At 52.5% G+C, this 21479-nt stretch overlaps 1 protein-coding gene across 2 annotated transcripts; it reads left to right on the forward strand.

The window, feature by feature from the left end:
• The first annotated feature begins 163 nt into the window (after nt 1–163).
• SCARB1 (scavenger receptor class B member 1) lies at nt 164–19447 on the forward strand. Of its 2 annotated transcripts, XM_056504293.1 has the most exons (13): nt 168–382; nt 4228–4385; nt 5973–6114; nt 6518–6721; nt 6918–7013; nt 7617–7729; nt 9543–9709; nt 10257–10375; nt 11389–11462; nt 12291–12342; nt 12804–12950; nt 15197–15322; nt 18375–18465. In XM_056504293.1, exons 1-12 carry the CDS (start codon nt 263–265, stop codon nt 15320–15322), a joined length of 1518 nt encoding a protein of 505 aa, XP_056360268.1. In that variant the 5' UTR covers nt 168–262; the 3' UTR covers nt 18375–18465. The 2 variants fall into 2 exon arrangements, with proteins under 2 accessions (XP_056360269.1, XP_056360268.1); XM_056504294.1 differs by lacking the exon at nt 15197–15322 and having other exon boundaries at nt 164–382; nt 18375–19447.
• Nucleotides 19448–21479: the final 2032 nt, after the last annotated feature.

A 21479-nucleotide genomic window follows, 5' to 3' on the forward strand; every position in this document is an offset into this window, starting at 1 on the left:
TGACCGAGCGATATTTTATCTATTTACACACTCCCTTTCTCCATACATTTGCCCAATTTTCCCGTTTTTCCGCGTGCACACACGTGTTTACACTGACCAGCGGGGGCGGGGCCGGGGGCGGGGCCTGGGCTGAGGGGCGGGGCTGGGACGGAGGCTCCGCCCCCTCCGCCGGGCCGGGCCGGGCCGCGGGGCCATAAAGCGGCCGCGGCGGCGGGACCCGCTCCCGGTACCGGTCCCGCTTCGCTCCCGGCTCCGCCCCGCCATGGCCGTGGCCCGGCGCAGGCTGTCCGTGGGGCTGGGGCTGGCCGGGCTGGGCTGCGCGCTCCTGGGGGGCTGCCTGCTGCTGCTGGGGCCCGTCATCATCCGGCAGCAGGTCATCAAGGTCAGCGGGGCTGAGGGGGCTGTGAGGGGCGGGCGGGGCTGTGAGGGGAGCGGGGCCGGCGCGGGATGGGGGCGGTGCGGGCTCGGTGCAGGGGCCGAGAGGGGTGCGCTGGAGCCCGGGGCTCGGTGTTGTGCGGCGGCCGGAGCTGTGCGGGGCTCGGGGTGGTGCGGTGCGGGGCTTGGAGCGGTGCGGGGCCCGCTGCGGGACTCGCTGCGGTGCGGGCTCGGTGTTGTGCGGACTCGCTGCCGTGCCGTGCCTGGAGCCATGCAGGGCTCGCTGCGGGACTCGCTGCCGTGCCGTGCCGTGCCTGGAGCGGTGCGGTGCTTGGAGCTGTGCGGGGCTCGCTGCCGTGCCGTGCCCGGAGCCATGCGGGGCTCGCTGCGGGACTCGCTGCCGTGCCGTGCCGTGCCTGGAGCGGTGCGGTGCTTGGAGCTGTGCGGGGCTCGCTGCCGTGCCGTGCCGTGCCTGGAGCGGTGCGGAGCTCGCTGCGCTGCGGGCACATTTGCCCTGTGCAGGGCAGTCCCGAAACCCGAGCGCTGTTGATGGCAACAACACTGCTGCAGCTCCGAGCAGCCTCAGGCTCTTACTGTGGGCAGACCCACCCTTGGCCACAGCAAATTTGCCCGGAGTGAGCAGGTTAAACACCCCGGTTATCGAGGGCTCTTTGCATGGCTGGGGATGCTGGCTGAGCATCACCCTGAGCACCTGCAGTTCCTCCCTTCTCTCCTGCCTCTACCTGCTGCACCAGTTTTTCCTTTCATAAACAGACGAGCAGACTGCCCGGGCTCACACGTGCTCTGGTGAGATGCTTTCCCTGCTGGAGACAGGGTGATGTGCAGGAGTGCACCTCCAAATTCTCCCTGCTCCTCGACTGAAAGCCTGAGGAGCTGCTTCTCTGAAGAGCTGTTTTATCCACAGGAGAGGTCCTGAGGCTGAAGAGGGTTTGTTGCCAAAATGTGAGGCTGTGGATGGAGCTGTTGGTCTGTTGCACAGTTTGATGACCCAGCACCCCTATCTCTGCTGCTGGGACACCAGTTCTCCTGCTGTAATGTAGAGCTCATCCCGACATTCAGCCAAACCTTTTTCTCCCTATCCAAGGCAGATGAGCTCCCTGCCTTGGCCCTTTTCCAAACTTCCACCTACCCAGGTCAGCCCCTGAAAATTTGCTTCTGATGAAAGAGGTGAACAAACACCTTGTAGCCAATGGCTGGTGTTGTGTGTGGCGCAAAGTCTCTGCTGAAAATGACCTACTTAAACATACCCCTTGGAAGTGCTGCTGGCTGGGCAGAGCCAGACTGTCCTGTAGATTAAAGAGAAGAAAATCTTTGTTCGGTTTCAGGACGTCAAGAACTGATCCCTGCAAATAAAAGGCTGAAGGCCCCTGCAGAACAGAAATGACATTTTTCGTGCAAAAACCTTTCTGCCCTCTTTTTAGCTAATCCTGGTTCTTTCAACCTAATTAGCTAAGTCCTAGTAATTTGCAATGAGAACAGATGAGGAAAAGATCAACCCTTGTTTCTCCTCCCTTCACCTCAAGCACTTGGTCTCCCCATCTTCAACATGGCACAAAATTGCCCTGAGCTCATATATTTTCCATTTCACATTAAGCCTAATAACTGAGTGATGATGAGTGAGGCCCTTACTGAAACTCCTGGGTTGGTCTCCAGAGTAGTGTGGGAGGGCTGGGGTTGGGCTGGTAAAGGCTGGTGTGCCCACCTGGCTTCCTGAGCTCATCTCTCCTGATGAAGAAGCACTTAGTTACAGATTCTTTCAAGGATATCTTTGGGTGAAGTCTGCAGGGAGCTTGGAGCTTGTCTCCTGCCCCATCTGCCCTGGGCTGCCTGTGGGGATTGCCCTGTAAGGCCTGGGGAATATTGCTTTTCTGGATGCATCTGGAATGGCACAGACCTGCCTAAGGTGTGAGCTTGCACGCAGTGGGGCTGCATCAGCTCATCCCTGTGCCACCCGTGGCTGCTCCTTGGGATCTCTGGTGCTGCCCTGGGTGGCAGGAGCTGGGAGCAGGAGACAGCAAGGTCCTGGCTGATGGAGGAGGGTGCTGAGAGGATGTGGAGGGTGAGGTCTGGCTGATACCCAGCTTAACTGCTCCTCCCAGTCTGCAGGAGAAACCTCATGTCTCAGTTTTACTGAGCAGGGTGCCTCCCTCCTGGAGAAGCAGGATTTGGGTGCTGTGGTGGAGCTGCTGCTCTGCTGGCTCCATCTGGAGCCCATGGGCTATAACCAGTTCCTTTCAGTTCCTCAGGAACAAAGATCAGCTGGGGCTGGAGGGGTCAAACACCTCAGTGACCCTTTGCAACCCATCTAGTTGGCAAATACTCTATTTTTATTTCAGACATATGACCATGTTTGTTTTGACCTAAAAGTGGCTTAATTTTAAGGCTACCCTGCTGTAGGGATCTTAGCAGCACCTGTGGAGTGCCTTGAGCTGCTGTGCCCAGGTGGGAGGGAGCTGGGAAAGGCACAGGGAGCTGGGATGTAGCTCCATCTGACTGGTACTTACAAAAATAAATCCATGTGCAACAGGTGGTCAAGGGAGTGCAAAACAGAGTAAGCAGTTAAAGGAAAGGATATGTTCATGATCATAATCAATTTGACACTTGGGAATCAGGGTTGTAAAGCAAACAAAATAAAAATTTGTCCTATTACTGCTTCTTTGCCATGAAATCCTTGAAGCTGGCAAAATTAGAACAGCATGTGGGCATGGAAGTGGTGGTGGGAAGGGTTTGCTTGGTTAGATGGGTTAGACAGATTGTGGGGGGGGTCTTCCCAGGGGTAGGCTTGGATGAGGGGCTTGCAGGGGCCTGCTGCTCACAGGCAGCTCAGCCTTGCCATGAAATGTCCCAACACAGAGGAGGTGCTATGGGGAAACCTCTGGCACCTCGACTCCCTGTGTCAGCAGATAAGTGTCTGGTCAGACTGAGCAGCACAAAGCCCACGTCCCTCCTCCTGCTGGTGGATCAACCCCACTTCCATAAGCTGGCTGGGTTACTTAGGCAAGGACAAGGATTTGTGCTTCCAGAACAAACGATCATGGTGGAACACATCCAAAGTAAATGTTCAAGAAGGAACAAGCTCCTGCTGTGGCACCCTGGAGGCAGGGAGGAGAGGAGGCAGATGTGCCCATGTGCCAGGTCCTGAGCTGGGGAGGGTTTAAGTTGTCTTGGAGCTCCTGCAGGCATTTCCCAGCACACAGCACAGTGATATGGGAACACGATTGTGCCTTGCCTTTGACCTGCCTCCTGATCTGCTGTGAGTCAGTGCAGCTGGCAGCTGAGGGGAGGCAGAGCTATCCTGGGCTGTGCTGTTGGGACACAGCTGGGTTGCCATCCCAGTTCTCCATCTTCTTTTTGGGAATCCAGTGGGCTCTCCCTGCTGGTACCCAGTTATGAGGATAGCTGTGCCACCTCTCCTCACTTGCTTTTAGCTGTGTGGAGCTGCCAAACCCATGAGACAAGGCCTTTGGGACAGGGTTTTTTTCTGCCAGACAAATAAAACATGCAGAGTAGTGAATAATTCAGAGCCAAATCTTCAGCATATCAAAACACTCAGAAGCCCTGTGGGTAGGATTAGAAGAGTTAAGTCTGGATAAATAAACCAGCAGACATCCTGTGGCATAAACCTGATGCTTCTGCACACACAGGAGTTCTCACTGTAGATCTAGCTGGGTTTGTCTGCCACTGAGCACACACCTGGATCCTCTGGAGAGCTTCTGTCCTAACTGCCACCTTCAGCTGTGCCTTACATTGAGCTGAGGGTGGATGTGTTCATCTGTACCCACAGAGCCCAAAAGTTGGGCCTTCTTCTTTTCTTTCTGTTCTTCCTTGCAGAACGTCAGGATCGACCCCAGCAGCATCTCCTTCCAAATGTGGAAAGACATCCCTGTTCCTTTCTACTTGTCAGTGCATTTCTTCGAGGTGCTGAACCCCAAGCAGATCCTGCAGGGAGCCAAGCCAGTGCTGAGCCAGCGTGGGCCCTACGTGTACAGGTCAGGTACCCTCGTGGTGTGAGCCTGAGCACTGTGCTGCCCCTCTGGCAGGGGGACATGGCAGCAGCAGGATGGTGAGAGCCCAGGGGCACTGGGTTCCCAAGTGACCCAGATCTGCTCTAGCTGCTCTGATCTTGCTAAAGACACGTGTATGAGCTCTGGTCTCACTGAGGCAGTGAGATTGGTGGGTGCTCCACTGAGTTGTGGAGTGAAATATTTTTCTGGGGTCTGTTGGGCAGGCAGATTGGGCTGATATGGTCCAGACATGGGTGTGGTGGTGGGTGACTGTCTTCTGAGTGCTCTTTTATCTTCATTTAAGAGCCAAACTCTTGAGCTGGAGTCACCTCAATATCCAAGTTCATGGGTCAGCCCTAGGCCTTGTGAGACCCAGAATTGCCTTCCAGGAGTGCTGTGGTCATGGGAACCAGTTTGGAGAGCAAGCATGGAGCACTATCACTGGCTCAGGCCCACACCCAGCAGGGTGGCTCTGTTTGCCATGGCTGAGGATGGTGCCTGAAGAAGCCCAGGTGCTTCTCAGCACCTGAAAGGGGAAGTGGTGACTGATGTTGAGTGTGTGAACTTCCCCATAAACTGTGATCTTCACTATACTGGTGCCCACAGTAACATGGTGAGGTTGAATCCTAAGCAAGCTCATGTGGAAGATTACAGGCTAATCCAAAGCTGCTGGAGCAGTGGTGTGCAGGGGAGGCCTGCAGGATGTATGTGCCCTTGTTTCCCCTGGCCTGGCCACGTCCCCCCATGTGGCTTCTGTATGTTGCTCTCTTGGCTTGGGGAAAAGCTTCACTCACTGTAAATAAGAATAAACAAAGGGGCAAAGCTTATTAGTGTCCTTGTGTTCCTGCTGAGCAAGATTAGTGCCCTTCCCTAATGTGGGCTGTAAAACAGAGGCTCCACAGTGAAGGACTTTGTTTTTGCTGGTGAGTTGAGCTTCAATTCCTCCAGGAGCAGTGACAGGGTTGTGATGTTGGGGACAGCCTTGCACTGCTGCAGAGCACTCTGAGAGCTGGGGCTGCCCCTGTGGCCTTGGCTGGGCTCCAGCAGGATGTGGATGAAGCCCTGAGGGGCAGAGGGGCCATGGGGAGGGTCAGGCTGCCCTGAGCCCAGGAGCCATCAGGGAGCTTGGGAGCAAACCAGTGTGGGCTCACTGGTGGGACATGTGGCATCTTGGCTGGTCCTTTGCTGCCTGCAGGTTGTTTTGGTGTGGGGGTTGCTGTGGCTCTGCCTGTCTGGGCACCTCTCTGATGTGGCTGGGCTTTCCAGTGATTGTAGGTGAAGCAACAGAGGAGATTTACACTTTCATTTGAAATTTCTTGGGTGCTGAGTTGGGAAGAAACACTGTGTCTGCAAGAATCCAACCTGTCAGGGATGCCTGGAGCCTGGGCTGCCCTCTCCCCCTGCCAGACCCCAGCCCTGGCTGGCTGGGAGCTGTGGATCTGTCCCACACTGCCTGCCCTGCTGGCACTTGGTCTGCCCCAGCTGCAAGCCCAGGCCTGTGCCTGTTCTTGCTCCATAGGCTGCAGGGACTCTGCCAAGGATGGTTCCCATGATCTCCTCCTCTCTTTGCAGGGAGTACAGGTATAAAACAAATATCACATTCCATGACAATGATACTGTTTCTTACCTGGAGTACCGGAACCTTTTCTTCCAGCCACACTTGTCCAATGGCACGGAAGACGAGTACATTGTTGTGCCAAACATTATGATGATGGTAAGTGCTTGTTGCCTGGATGGGTTCCACCTTCTGAGCTTGAGGGGAGGGTGGTGATATCCAGCACTGAATTACTGAATCACTTTCTTGTAGGGTTTAAGGCTGATCAGGCAATGAGGTGGTTAAGTTTATATAATGCAATTTTCTGCTTTGTAGGTGTTAATTGTTTGTTAGGCTACTACTGTTCCAAAACCAGAGTGTGCAAAGCAGCTGGTCTTGAGTCTGCAACCTCATCTGAGCATCCTGTGGGGAAATCAAGCCTGTGAGCCCTCAGCTGCTTTCTTCCCCAACTGGGAATAACTGGGGCTATGGATGGGAGCAGCAGAACGATTTTGGTTAGCACCAAAAATGCTTCATCTTTGGTTAAGAGGAGGCTTTCATCCCAGGGGTTTTTCTTTCTCAGGGAGCAGCTGTGATGATGGAAAAACTGCCAGAAATTGTGAAGGTTGTGCTGAGTGGAGTCCTGGCTACCCTGAAACAGAAGGCGTTCATGAACCGGACGGTGGGGGAGATCATGTGGGGCTATGAGGACCCCCTCATAGATGCCATAAATGCCATAGTTCCTGGCCTGATCCCTTTCAAGGGCAAGTTTGGATTATTTGCTGATGTAAGTAAAGTGGTGGTTGGGAATGCTAGAACCACAGCAATATTGATCTTGAGGATAGCTCAGACACTCAGCTGAGTGGAAGCTGAGTAGCTGCCAGTGGGAGGCACCCCTAGAGCTGATGGGGCAGCCGGAGTCAGTCAAGTGTTGTAGCCTTGCTGTGTGCAGTAAATTAAACCATCATTCCTTCTCTCTGCAGTTTAACAACTCCAATTCAGGACTGTTCACAGTAAACACAGGCATGAAGAACATCAGTCAAGTTCACATAGTGGATTCATGGAATGGGATGAAGAAGGTGAGTGTCTGGCAGCAAACCTTGAATAATGAGGAATGCCTGATTTAAAGCAGGGTAAGCTGAAAGCTCTGGGTGCTGCTGTGTGTGGGGGTCGGGTTTGAAAATAAGTTTCTACAGGACTTCAAGTGGTGCAACTTCTGTTCCAGCAAGTTGCCAGGAGGCAGCCATGTGGCAAGGGGCTTTTCAGGAAGCATTAAATTCATCTCCTCATGGTCTCACTTGCACTCCCTTGCAGTACTGTTGGAGCTGGTTGCTCTAATGGTTGAAGCCTCAGGCTCCTGTGACCTGTGTTGAAGGTGTTAAATACTCTTGCTAAAGGATGCTTTACTCTTCCCTTGTGGAATTCTGCTCCTAACTAAAATCAGCTGAATGTAGAGACCAACCTCTGGGGGCAGAGATCTTGTCTTGTAATGGATCTTGTCCATTAATTGGGTGGATGTTTGGCTCACAGAACCATGGAGGATGGGAAATATGCTAAAGATGGGAAAGACCTTTGTTGCTGCTGTGAGAGCAGTGTGGGGTGGTGGACATTCCTTGCAGGAGTTAAAGCTGACTCCAGCAAGCTCATCCTTCTGAGCTCTTCCCTCTCCACCTGTCCCACAGGTGAATTACTGGAGGAGCAGCCAGTGCAACATGATCAACGGGACAGCAGGGGAGATGTGGCCACCCTTCATGTCCCCAACCTCCCTGGAGTTCTACAGCCCTGATGCCTGCAGGTGAGGCCACAGCTGCCAGCCTGTCCCCATGCAGGTGGCAGGACATGCTGCTCCCATCCTGCACACACTGAGGGCTCAGGATTTGTTTCTGTAGTTAAGCTTCAGCTGCAGTTTGGGTTTGCATTATCTCTGTGCTTGTCTCACTATCAGCATCTTGTGGTGTCCATAAATACCTTCCAGATCACTGGACATGTCCAACTTGCCCACATTTAATCAGTACAGAATAACCAGATGTGGTTATCTAATGTAGATAAGATGTGGGCAGTTAGAAGGAGAAGTAAGAGTTGTCAGAGGGAAATGCAACTGTAACTGCAGAACTCTTTCAGCTGACTAAAGACTAAACTCTTGGAGAAATTACATCAGGGGGGAAATAAGTGCTGGCATTTCCAGGCTCTTTTTTTTTTTTTCTTTTTTTTTTTCCTTTTTTTTTTTTCCTCTTCTGCTTGTATAAGACACCCTGACCATAGCTGATCACACAGGGGTTAAAGTACCCCACAGAGCCAGCCTGTGTGCCTGTGCCTGAGGCTGGAAGGAGGGGAAGCAGGCACAAAACCCCTGTCCCTAGCTTGGGGAAGATAATGACAATTCCAGCTTTGTAGATAGTGCTGCAAAACAAGCAAGTGCTCATGTTGAATAGAGAACAATGACCTCTTCAGTGAACAAACAGACAGCTGAGCTGAGCAATAGCTCAGGGATTCCTCTACACCAGGGACATCAGCAAACACCAGAATGACACCGAGCCAGGAATTTACAGGGAAGTTTACCTGTAACCAAAGTTTAAACACATCCCTGCTCCTGTAAAACTACAGAAACCTCTGGAACAGAGCACCACAGGCTTCTAGTGAAGTGGAGGAAACCAAGCTTGGTTTCCTGTTGGCACAGGAGCTTGCTGCCACACAGAGCTGTGGGGAAGTGGCTCAGCTTCTCAGGCAGTGCTGTGTCTTCTCCCCAAACCTCTGTCCACACAGAGTCACAAACATTTAGGCTAAGGGTAGGCAGGGCTCACCTCCTCTGCTCTGTGCTCATGAAGTGCAGCTGGTGCTGAGAGGCAGCTCCCAAGGTTTTATCCTGCTCATGTGCTTCAGCAACCTCTGCCTCCTTGCTGGAGGGTAAGCAGAGCCAAGGAGCACATGTGTCACTGCTGAACATGCCCTGAATCTCCCATCCTTGATCCCTTGCATCAGGAGGCCTCTGTAGGAATGAGCATGTCCTGGCAGCCCACTGTGACCCACTTACCCATTCTGTGAGTCTCTGACCCCTACAAACCTCACTCAGGTGTGAGGGGGCAAATTTTTGTCCTGGAAATTTGCATCAAACCTGGTCAGCAACGTGGCAGCACAACATCAATAGCCTCTATAGCAAGTAAAAAAAATCCTGCTGTGTCATGTAGGGAAATTTTCCACTCCCCTGGCAGCCTGCTGCTGGAGTTGGGCTGTGAAAGAGATTTACCCAGTGTCCATGCCCTGTAACAGAGCACCTCAGAGCCAAGGCTTGCATAAAGTGGGAATTATCTCTTGGAGAGCAGCCCTGGGGATTACTACATGCCTTTAAACAAATCTCACCTGGATAGAGCAAACAGACTTACAAGCCTGTGGTTTCTCTCCCTAACTAGTCCTGACCCACCCTTTTAGAAGTGCTTAAAAGATGGAAAGCAAAAGGCTTAAATACTCATTCCCCATTCCCCAAAGCACTGCTCTGAGGGTTTATCTTGATCTCAAAGTCTAAGTTACATTGCAACTGCATCTTATCCAGCCAAGATAAGAACCCACTTCTGTTGGCTAATCCTGATCCCTCTCCACTGAAACCCTTCCAGATCCATGACACTGGTGTACGAGCAGTCTGGGAAGTTCAAGGGCGTGCCCACCTATCGCTTCGTGGCACCAAAAACCCTCTTTGCCAACGGCACAGACTATCCTCCCAACGAGGGCTTCTGCCCCTGCCTGCAGTCTGGCATCCAGAACGTCAGCACCTGCAGGCTCAGTAAGTCCTGGCTCTCCTTAATGGACCAGTGTTGAATTTGAGATGCAGTACAAGCTTGGCTGTCCAGAAAAAGCAGCTCTGGTGTCTGCTGGGATGCTGAAAAGGGCTGCTGGGCTCTGTTTGCACTCCCAGCAATGAGGGATAGAGGGAAACTTTGTGCCTAAAGTTCCTTCAGTGCCCAGCCCTGTGAGAACCTGGCATTTGTGGGAATGCCCAAGGATGCAGTGGGAGCACCCCTGGGCTGGTGGGGGGAGCAAGGAAGAGGCAGCCCACAGAGCTGCCAAATTAAGTGTTCACTTTGGACACTGAGTGTGTGTCTGACAGTCAAGACTGGGTGTCCTAGCTGGTGTTTGGGAGCAGGGAGTTACCACAGCAGTGTGCTGCATGCTGGTCAATGGAACAACCTGCAGGGAGGGGAGGGGAGGAGATTGTTGGGAGGAGAAAATATAAAAGCCTGCTCAGAAGAGGTACTGCAGGGGCTTAAAAACCTCAAAAAAAGCTCTTTGGTGGGTGTGGAGGAGCTTAAGCAGTCTTTAATCTCCTGCAGATGCACCGATGTTCATTTCCCACCCTCACTTCTACAACGCTGACCCGTCCCTGGTGGAGGCAGTGGAAGGCCTGAACCCCAGCAAGGAGCAGCACGGGCTTTTCCTGGATGTGCACCCTGTGAGTGAGCCCAGCAGGGTCCCCTCAGCCCAGGGAGCAGCCCAGGATGGGGACCCTGGCAGCAGCTGTGGTGGCAGCACCCTGCTCTCGTGGCACTGATTCAAGCAGGTTCCATAGTGCAAAGACTGGCGAGGGCATGTGCAGATAAAAATATCAAAGCCATAAACTAATTGAATAACTAGCCTGGCTTCTAGAGAATTGCAAGACTAATTATAAGCATAATTGTTTTGATAAGCACAGTGCAGTTCTTTCCACTGACTCAGGCCTATAACACCAGGAGGTGTATCTGGCAGCAGCCCAGCTCTGCCCCGAATCTGCAGCTGCACATTGCCATGAGAACTGCCTGGCAAAGTCTGAGCACCACGCTGTGCCTCAAGCTGGCACCTCCATTTTTGGGCTGGCTTCTTCCACTCTCTCAACCTGCCCATCTGGAGCTGACTGCTTTTGCACTGTGGTGCTGCTGTGTTACACCCCTCACGCAGGGTGAAGTCAGCACCCAGATTTGGGGTGTCCTGAGTTATCATTGTCCCAGCTGCTGATGGCAAAGGGACTTTGGGATTTTCCACCCACAGCCTGTGTTGTGCGTGGTCAGTTTTTCTAAATGTTCAGTGATGTTTGCTCAAGCAAAAAACCTATTTATCTCATGAGGTAAGGTAAACTGTGTGTCTTATCTAGACATTGGGCTCTGACTGCTTTTCTTATCGCAGTTATGAAAATCTAATTAAGTTTATTACAGTATCAAACATCTACTGATAACAGTACAGTTAACTATATTTTTATCTAGCTGCAGGCTGCTGACTACAAACAGGGACAGTCCAACAAAAATTCTGTGCTTGTAAAAATGTGTTGTAAAACTGCAGAGTCATGAGAAACCAATGTCTTAATGGGTGTCAACAAGACCTGCTTTAAGGTGTGATCTTTTCCTGGTCTGGGAATGTTGCTGGACAGGGTCTCTTGGTCCCAAGAAGTCACTTGGAAGTTACTGATGACCTGTCTGTTCTCTTCCTCCCCAGATGACAGGCATCCCCATGAATTGCTCCATCAAGCTCCAGCTGAACCTCTACATAAAGGAGGTGTCTGGTATAGTGTAAGTGCTCACCTCCTAGAAATGTCCATCTGCCTTCCCTGAGCAGGGAGCTCTGCTCAAGCTGAGGTTGCTGCAGAGTTTGCTCTCCCCAAAGATGAAGCAGCTTGACCATGAGCAGTCGTCCTGTTGCTGGATCCAGCTGGCTCCTGCTGTAGCATCAGCCATTCCAGTGACCAAGTTCCATCCTGTAGCAGTGCAGGGAGTGGCTGTCTGCTTGCTCAGCTCAGTGTCCCTGTCCCTGACCAGGCAGCTGAGGAAGGGTCTGCTCCTCCTGGTGAGGCAGGAGCTGTTCACCTGCACTGTGCAGAGTGACCTGCAGGGTAGAGAGTGAAGCCTGTGTCCAAAAGACACTTCCAGCTCTCTGAAAGCCAACAGAAGGTCTCTGTGACAAACTGTGTGGTGCCAGATGTTAAATACCAGCAAGGGTGGCAGTGTGCTCTTGCTGCTTGGGCTGAGGGGTGAACACCTGCAGAGAGCCCCCATGGTGCCATCCAGGTGGCTGAGACATGAACTTGAGCACTCTGGTTCTCTGAGTTCCATCTCCCTGGTTTGGGATGGCACTCTGGATGGATTTTAATGCTGTTCTTGGGCAGTTGAACCCCCATGGGAGCTCTGCCCCCTTAAACTCTGCTCTTGTGAAAAGCACCTGGTCCCCCGAGGTGGGAGCAGCTCACTAGAGCAGCAGGGATTGCCAACTCCTTTTGCTGGTTTCCTGGCCACTGTCAGTCTGTCAGATGTGACCCCTTAGGAAGAATTATGATGCTAATTGTGACCTGATCAACCATAAACCTAAACATGTGTTTCTTTTTTAATTTTCTTCCCCTCCAGTCAAACAAAGAACATTAAGCCAGTGGTCCTGCCGCTGCTGTGGTTTGCAGAGGTGAGCTGCCTTCCTCAGCCTCATTCTGCAGAGCTTCTGCTGCTTCCCCATCACCCAGTGCTGGGGAAACTCCACTTTGGATAAAGCTTTAAGCCAGCCAGACTAATTAAGCACCAACAGAAGGCTTTTCAATACTTGGCTATGCCATTAATCCCTCTGAGCTGAACAAACCCTGCACTATACTTGGTAAATCTCTGGCTCTGCCCTAGATGTGGGGTTAAATAGGGCCCTGGGCAGAGCTGCCAGCATCCCTGTCCTCATGTGGAACAGGGAGTGCAGCCTCCAGCTGTGGCTGCATGTCCAGCTGACTCCTGCTATTTACTAAAACCTTTTAGCCTGACTGAATCTTGCATAAATTGCCCAATTTATGCTGGGAGGTGGTGGGAAAAGGAATCCTTAGCTGGTCTGTCTCAGCCCTGGGTGGGAGGGAATGGCACTGACAATTCTGCTTTTTTGAGCAGAGTGGATCCATCGAAGGCTCAGTGCTCAAGCAGTTTTACACCAACCTGGTGCTGCTCCCATCTGTGCTGGACTACCTGCAGTACATCCTGCTTGGGCTGAGTGTCCCACTCATTATGGCAGCAGCTGTGCTCATGGCAATGCCTAAGGTAAGGATCTGCAGATGCCTGCTGGGAAGTGCTGCCAGTCAAATCAGACTCAATCAGATGATGTAGTTCAGGCTGACAATCTAACATGTCTGAGGAAACATTGGCTGATGCCACCAACAATCTCCTGATGGTGCCAGGTGCCAGCAGATAGCAGCAGGACTTCCTTAGCCATCTAGAAATTGGGCTGCAAGTGGATATCATGAAGCATTTCTGGCATTTTTGGTGCACAGCAGTGATGAAAGTGGCTTCCTGGAGGAGGAGGTATTTCTCAGTTCACCCAGCTAATGAAGAAACAATCCTAGTTTATGAACCCAGCCTCTGTAGAAGAGAGCAGCAGGTCTGTGCCATTTTACAGATCTGCATCTCTGCAGGGTGCCAGCATTTTTCCAGTCAGAACAGAGCCTTCTCCAGAGGATGGAGCTCTCTGAACACAGCCTGTTCAGTGAAATGCAGTTGCTGTGTTTGTGCAGAGGGGGCACAGCCACTGTGGCTGCTTCTCAGCCCAGCACAGGTTCTGTATTTCCTTGAAACACAGTTGATTTCTGTGCAAACTGCTCCAAAGAGCTCTGAAAGTGAAACCCTTTTGTGGGTCTGAGTTTACTGAGAGGTGAGGACCTTTGAAGCCTGCTGGGAGCTGGCAGCAGGGCTGTGGGGCAGGCAGTGGGGTGAGGCTGGGCTGAGCTGGCAGGACTGAATATAAACCAGCCAAAACACTCAGTGTTACCAGATCACTGTGGAGCCAGAGCCACAGATCTCCACTAAGCTCTGTACAAGCTTTAGCTCTGGAAGCAGAGATCCAACTTCCCAGCCTAACCCTGTGTCAAAGGAGCTGCCTGAGCTTTGCAGGGGGCTTAGGCTGGCTCTAGAGTTGCAGAGTGAAGAGGCTGCTTGTGGGGATAACAGCAGTGCTAGGGATGAGAGCAGACCTGTGTGAGGGGCTGCCTTTGCTCAGCTGCTTCCTGCCCTTCCTGAAGCACCCATGCAAACCCTGAAATAGTGCCAGGGTTCTCGGGGCATCACGTAATTGGATTGTAATCAAGTCTGCAATTACTTAAGTGACTTAAACACATGATCCCAAATCCCCTTGTTCCTCCACGAGCTCCCCTGCAGGGTGGGAGTGATGGTGGCCCAGCATGGAGCCCAGAGCTCACCACCAAAGCCTTTCTGTGCTCCCAGGATGGTCCTGGGGTGAGCTGCTCCCCTTCAGCACGTGTGAGTGGCTGCTGGCAGACAGGCTGCACTGTGCTGGTGACCCCAGGGGCTCTGAAAAAGGGCTGGGCAGCTATTCCTAACACCTCATGCAGCCCTGAGCTGGCATTTCCTCACCCTGCTTTGTGCAAGTCTTAATTCCTGGTATCAGAGAGATTTAACCATGCTAGAAGGGGTCAGGGGGAAAAAAAAAACTCATTCAAGCCGACTGAATATCTGCTTGTGAAATATCCCAAACCCAGGCTTAAGCCAGCTGTATTTCTATGCTCAGCCAAAAGAGTCATGAAGTGTTAGAACTAAAAATCAATGGCAGGAAGTGCCTGACTACCTGGAAAGTGATTAAAAAGCCTCAATGACCTCACAAATCTCTAAGAAAGCTGTACAACAACACATGCATGTCTCCACCTAATGAGTAGATAAGAGGTTGTAAACTGGAAGACAGCGATTTGCAGCCAAGGTGTGTTCCTCATTTGATTGAAGTGTTGCTGATCTAGCCCTGATTGCTTAATCGTGCACAGTTCTGCCTCCCGAAGTCGCAGGCGGTGGCAGAGGGGACACTGAGCAGAGGGGACATTGTCCACACCTTCACGTGTCTGCCAGCGTGAAGGTCTGAGCCCAGCTCCTCCCTCGGGTGCCTTGTGTGCTTCTGGAGGCAGCAGTGTGCTCTGGAGCCACTGAAACACTTAAATCTTAGTCTAGTTTATAGTGGAGCCAGTTTGAAATGCATCTGTTGGACTCTAAAAAAAAAAAAAAAAAGCATAATTGGTACAGGTGTAAAACACCTCAGATGTTGTAGCCACTGTGGCCTAAAGCCTGTGTGGTGACACTTTCAAAAAGCAAACAGACCATTTTAAAACTGGCTTGACACTGAAAAAAAAAATCTTAAGTAGGACTTAGTTTAATCTAAATTTTGAAATCTTCATTAATGACTAGATTCTAGTTAAACAGTGATTTTTTTTCCAAATCTCCTCCGAAAATTGGAACCCTTGTGAAATTCATGTCCAAGTGCACCATAAACCAGACTGATTGTCTTCTAGGAAAAGTGCTCTTTATTTTGGAGTAGCAATAAAAAGAGCTCAGACAGTAATAAGGCAAACCAGGCCACCTGTGCCCAAAAGCTGCCTGCGGTTCAGGGGACGGTGTTGCAGGAAGCCAGACTGTAGGTGGGTACCCAGGTAACACACTTTTCTCTCCTCCTCATTGATCCAACCTCACTCAAAACCAATCACATGAAACTGTTGTGCTGCCCACATCTCCCAGCCATGCCCTGCTGGCAAGCTTTGACAGAATGGTGTTGTCTTTAGACAACATTTAGATGTCTTTAATACTGGCACTTCACCAGGTTGCAAGCACATGCTCTCATTGTTTCTGCTGCTGTACCTGATCTGCAGCCCTAATAATGTCAGCAGGGATTGGGGGAAAAGTAGGATTGCTGTGAGGAAATATTTTCTTGTTTATTTTTCCCCCATCTCTGAGTGTTCAAGTTCCAGAGGTAAGTTTTTTGAATGGGTAAAAGTTTGTGGGGTAACAGAGATCAGCCCACTGGTGGGTGTCACCCCTCCCCTGCATGCAGGGAGCCTCAACAGAGAGGCTTTCAGGGGATTTCTGATGTATAAAATATCTGGGTTTGTATTACAGGAGCACAAAATCACTGAGTCGTTGAGCTTGAAGGGACCTCTGGAGGTCATCTATCCCAATCCCTCTGCTCAAGCAGAGTCACCTAGCTCAGCACCATGTCCAGATGTCTCTTAATGTCTTCAGGAATGGAGATTCCCCAGGGCAGCCTGTTCCTGTTTTTACAGTTTTCACAGAAAAAAAAAAAAAAAAGAAAAAGGAAAAAAAGTCTTTCCTACTGTCCAGATGGATGCCCCTGTGTTTAAGTGCCCCTTTGCTCTTGTCCTGTCCCTGGACACCACCAAGAGGAGCCTTGCTCTGTACTTATACCCTCCCTTCAGAAATTTGTTTTCAGTGGTAAGATCCCCCTGAGCCTTCTCTTTTTGAGGCTGAACACTGCCAGTTCTCCCAGCCTCTGCTCACATAAGAGACAGCCCAGTCCCAAAATCACTTGAGTGCTCCTTTGCTGGACTCTTCCCAGCAGCTCCATCTCTCTTGTCCTGAAGCCCAGCACTCCATGCATGGCCTCACCAGTGCTGGGCAGAGGGCAAGGCCCACTCCAGGACCTGCTGGCAACACTCCAGTGCAGCCAGGACTCAGCTGGCTGCCTTGCTGCCCTGCACACTGCTGGCTCACCTGCAGCTCGCTGTCCCAGCACCCCCAGCTCCTTTTCTGCCACAGCTGGGTGACCTTTAGTGTGTGCTGGTGTGTGGGGCTGTTCACCCCGAGTGAAGGACCTTGTACATCCTCTTGTTGAAGCTCATGAGGGCCCTTCCAGTCCCTTTCTCAGCCTGCTGAGGTCCCTCTGGTGTTCCAGCCACTCCCCCAGTTTTTGCAGATCATTAATAAAGATGTTAAACAGGCCTGGACCCAGTATTGACCCCTGGTGTACCCTGATGGTTGCTGGCCTCCAGCTCAGCTCTCTGGGCCTGCTGTCCAGCCAGTTTTCAGTCCACCTCACTGCCTGCTCATCCCATCCCTCCTCCACCAGCTTCCCTGTGAGGTTTTTGTGGAGATGTGTCAAAGCCTGGAGTCCAGGCAGACAGTACCCACTGTTCTCCCCTCACCTACCATGCAGTCATTTCATCACAGATGGTCGAGCACAGTTCCCCTGGATGAAGCCCAGTGACTACACTTGATGATTTCATTGTCCCTCATGTGCCTGGAAGTGGTTTCTGGAATTAGTTGCTCCATCACTTTCTTGAGGATAAAGGGAGACTGACTGGTCTGTAGCTCCTGAGCTCTTCCTTCTTCATCTTTTTCAACTTAGAGGTGACATTTGCTTTCCTTCAGTCTTTGGGCCAGGACTGGTGAGAGACAACAGGGACTGGCCTTGCTGTGACATGAGCCCACTCTTGGTCTGTGGATTTGTGCATGTCTTGGTTCCTAAAGCATTCTCTGACCTCATCCTCTTCCACCAAGGGTGCATCTTCCTTGCTCCAGACTTTCCCCTGGTTTCTGGGGTCCTCTGCCTCATTCAGCCCCAGGCCCTCATAGTTCCCTCCTCTTTCTTTTTCACCTGAGTATTTAGACAAGCCTTTCTTGTCTGTGGCATCCTTGGATTCAGTTCCAGTTGGGTTTTGGCTTTCCTCTCTTCATCCCTGCATGCTGGGAGAGTTTCCCCATGTTCCTGCCAGGTTACCTATCCCTGCTCCCACCTTCCACTTGTCTCCTTTCTGCATTTGTGTTTGGAGCTCCTGGTTCATCCATGTTGCCCTGCTGGCATTTTTTCCTGCCTTGGGATGCTTGTTAGGGTGAACTATTCTTGAACTTGGAGGAGGTGACCCTTCAATATTAACCATCTTTTTTCTGACTGTATCCCCTGAGGTCTGCAGACACTTTTAGACTCACAGACACATTAAGGTTGAAAATTCCTCCAAGATCCAAATACCAGCATGCCCAAAGAGTCTCCAGGTGTTCCTGGTGGTATCACTGGTGCCCACACTGGAGCTGCAATGGGCAGTAGTCAGAGGATCAGACAAGGCTCACAGTCCCTCCACAGCACCCCAAGCCACATCCCCAGCAAGCAGCAGGCTCTGGGTGAGGGGCAGGGTGGTGTCTCTGTCCCCAGAGCAGGAAGGGACCCACTCCTGTCACCTGCTGCTTCCTCTTTGCATTAATTGGGGTCAGGGCCCACGTGGTCTGTTGGAAGGTGTATCTGGCTCCTGCTCAGCTTTGAGGGTGATGAACCTGTTTTGTAGGTGTGAGTGTAAGTGTTCAGGTGAGGAGGAGCTGTACTGGTGCCAGCAGGCACCAGCTTCCACCCACCCTTCCCCAGGGACTGCACCTGCCATTGTCCTAGGAATGGGTGCTGGAGGTGGTGCCTGGGGGTCTCTGAGCTCTTCTGTCCCTCAGCAGAGTGTCCCTTCCATCTCTGACAGTCCCCAGCTCCTGCACACAGCTCCTCTGGCTGGGTGTTCTGGTGGTGTCACAGGGGCTGGTGGAAATAATGAAACAACCTCGTTCTGGTAGGGCAAGAGGTACAAAAATCTTCAATTTAACAAAAGGGTCCTGTCCACTGGGAGAGGTTTGGGGTGTGCATGGCCTGGGTGGGGATGGCTGGGTGTGGCCAGGCTGTGACCTCTGTCCCTCCCCTTGCAGAGAATGGATGCTGAGAAGAGCCCCAGTGCCCCTGGCAGGCAGAGCAAAGCTCCCCCCTCCTCCTCCTCTGAGAGCACCCCGCTGCTGCAGGACACCGACCCCCCGAGGCAGGACACGCCCTGACACGCCTCCTGCCCCAGGGACACACACCCTGCCCGGGCACAGCCAGCTGCAGGTAACAGCTCCCTGCACCGCTCCGGGGAGCCCTGCACAGCTGTGGGATTGTCCCAGCTCAGCGTGGCTGCTCACCCAGAGACCTCAGCACAACGTTCCCTTGTCCCCATGGGCCAGTCTGAGCCAGGCCCTTCTCTCCGGTGGAATGAAGATGGTTGCTGACTGATCTGAGAAGTTATTTGCAATTTAAAACTGCCTATTGCTAGGGATAAAAGGCACTTTAATGGAAGCCTTTAAAATAAATGAGGTTTGTATAGGTAGCACTGATGGGATTTAGTGATCTTTTTAAAAGCCACTGTTCATCTCACCAAATGGGGCACGCTGTCCTGGAGCCACTCACAGTTTTATTGCCACTTGATGTATCTGGGCTACACTGCAAATCATTTCTGGGTGCTGTCACTTCAGTGATGTCTCTTCCCACAGAACCTGGAGCCTGCCTGGGGTGGCTCCAGCCTTTGCATGTGTTGGAGAGTAGAGGTGACTTTCAAAGCCCCAGTTCTGTGCCATGACCTTGTGCTCCACAGAGGTTCCAGCTCACAGCCCTGTTATTTAATCTGCTGGCTGTAGGTGGCTGTGTGAGATGAGCCTTGGCAGAAGCTCGGTGATACATCTGAGCTGTCACTCAGCTCCTGGCAGTTGTCCCTGCTGCCTGCCCAGCCATCCAGGATCAGCTCTTCTGGCTGTGGCCATGGGCACTGGGAGGCTCTCAGGGCCACTGGGAAGCTCTCAGGGCCACTGGGAAGCTCTCAGGGCCACTGGGAGGCTGTCAGGGGGAGCTTGACCCTGTCCTTGCCTGCTAATGAAGATATTTGTGCTTTTCAGAAGGAGGAATATGTGCAATCATGAAAATAACAATGGCCTTAAGTAGGGTTTGATTAAAGTATTGCAGATTTGTGAAATGATGTGTTGGGTGACCTGGGGGTGGGTGGTCTTGGGTCACAATTCTGTGGGAAGGAACCTCAAAGCCCAGGAATATTTTTGGAAAATTCCATCACACCTGCCTTGCCCACTTCCAACCAGGAGCTTGGGGAAACCAAAGGGGCCAGAGCAGGAACATCTGTAAGGATAAGACAGAGCTGGGAATCTCTGCTCTGGCTTGGAGCAGAGGACTTGTTGCACTGTGTGTGACCTGAACACTCATGGGGTCTGGAAACCTTTGTCCATGTGACTTTCTAGTGGGGTAAGCAATACTTTTCTCTTACACCTCCCTTCCTCTCATGGGCAGGAATAGCACAGGAACTAAACCAAATTCTCCCTGGGCCAGTGCACTCCTCGCTGGCCACGTCCCAGCCCTGCAGTGAGCACCAGTAAAACACGGGAACGCCGCTCTGAGCACAAGCCTCGGGGGTGGTTTTGGGGTTTCCGCGGGTTTGCAGAGCGCGGTGAGAGCGCTCGGCTTTGGGCAGCGCTGCGGCCGCGAGAGGGCGCTGTGGGGCTGCGGACACGGGGGACAGAGGGGACAGAGGAGGGACAGGGGGGACAGAGGAGGGACAGGGGAGTGACCATGGGGGACAGAGGGGACAGGGGAGTGACCGTGGGGGACAGAGGGGACAGGGGGACCCGGACATGGGGGTGACCATAGAGACAGGGGGACCCGGACAGCGCGGTGATCCTGGGAGACAGAGGGTCAGAGAGTGTGACCCTGGGGGACAGAAGGACCCTGGGGGTCAGGGGAGTGACCATGAGGGACAGAGGGGGGACAGGGGGACCCGGACATGGGGGGGACAGGGGGAATGACCCTGGGGGAGAGGGACCCAGGCATAAGGGGACAGGGAATGTGACCTGGGGGACAGAGAGTGTGACCTGGGGGACAGAGGGGACCCCAGGTTCTGACCCTGGGGGACAGAGGGCCCCGGCACAGTCAGAGACCCCTCCGTGTGTCTGTCTGTCCATCAGCACGCAGCGCTCCCGTTGTTTCCCTCCTGTTCTTCAGTCACCTTGTTGGCTGCCTGTGAATTTTCCAGCTCGTTTTAAGATGCTTCTCACCCTCCCTGGCCAGTTCCCTCTGTACAGCGCGTTCAGGGCTGGCACAGCCCCGGTGCAGCACCTCCCTCCCCTGTGCCAGCCCAGGTTGAAGTCATTCCCCTCTCCCGAGGATGTTAATTGGCCCCCACAGGCTCAGATATCATCACAACAATCTCGATTTACCGTGCAGAGCCGTGGGAGCCACCTCTCACCCGGCCTGGCACGGCCATGGGAAATGAAGGAGCCATCTCCATCCACCAGTACTCCATCACCCAGGGGGAACTGTCAGGGCTTGGTGTCTACTTCCCCTCCAGAGGCTCCATGTCTCCTTTGGAAGAGGGAAAAGAGATAACACAGCCCTCTCCATCCTCACTGGGGCAGGGTGCTTTCATAAATGTAGCATAAAGACTTTTCCCATTGCCTGTATCCACCTCTATCCCACTTTTCCTGAAGCACCCCCAGCCTGGCTATCCAGGGGTGAGATGGTTTAGACCCTCCCACACCAGGAGAATCCCTGTGTTATCCCCTTCACCTGTGCCTCATTGCTGCCAGGTGTTCCTTGGTAGCTGTGCTGGGTTAAAACTGCCACTTAAAGCTGGTTAAACCCTGCTGGGCAGTGGGGGTTTTAGAGTGTGTTTGTTCTGTTTTTCCTCACCACATCCAGGTCCTTTCCTGATTTCTGGCTCTGGTCTCCTGCATGCAAGGCTCCTCCAGCAGTGACCAAATCCTCCAGTGCTGCAGGGTGAGTGGGGCTGGTGCTGGGGTGGTGTGGGCAGGTGTGTCTGTTGGGGCAGAGCTCTGCCTCTGGTTACTTAAAAAGCCCAAGAAACAAAGAGAGTAGTGAGGAGCTGTTGCAGTTATAGGGGTGGTGTTGGTGGGGTTTGATGGGGAAGTGTTTTTCTTATGGAGTGCCCACTTTTATATCCCTGCAGTGTGGGACTGCAGGACCCAAAATCTGGGCCAGAG

This window comes from Oenanthe melanoleuca, chromosome 15 (assembly GCF_029582105.1).
Source record: "Oenanthe melanoleuca isolate GR-GAL-2019-014 chromosome 15, OMel1.0, whole genome shotgun sequence".
NCBI classification, from domain to species: domain Eukaryota; kingdom Metazoa; phylum Chordata; class Aves; order Passeriformes; family Muscicapidae; genus Oenanthe; species Oenanthe melanoleuca.

What these genes read in the sequence shown, in the direction of transcription:
- SCARB1 (XM_056504293.1), top strand. Translation starts at nt 263, where the DNA reads ATGGCCGTGGCCCGGCGCAGGCTGTCCGTGGGGCTGGGGCTGGCCGGG. An exon ending in TGCCAAACATTATGATGATG is followed by an intron (nt 6,115 to 6,517) that starts GTAAGTGCTTGT and finishes TTTCTTTCTCAG; the next exon opens with GGAGCAGCTGTGATGATGGA. An exon ending in TACAGCCCTGATGCCTGCAG is followed by an intron (nt 7,730 to 9,542) that starts GTGAGGCCACAG and finishes AAACCCTTCCAG; the next exon opens with ATCCATGACACTGGTGTACG.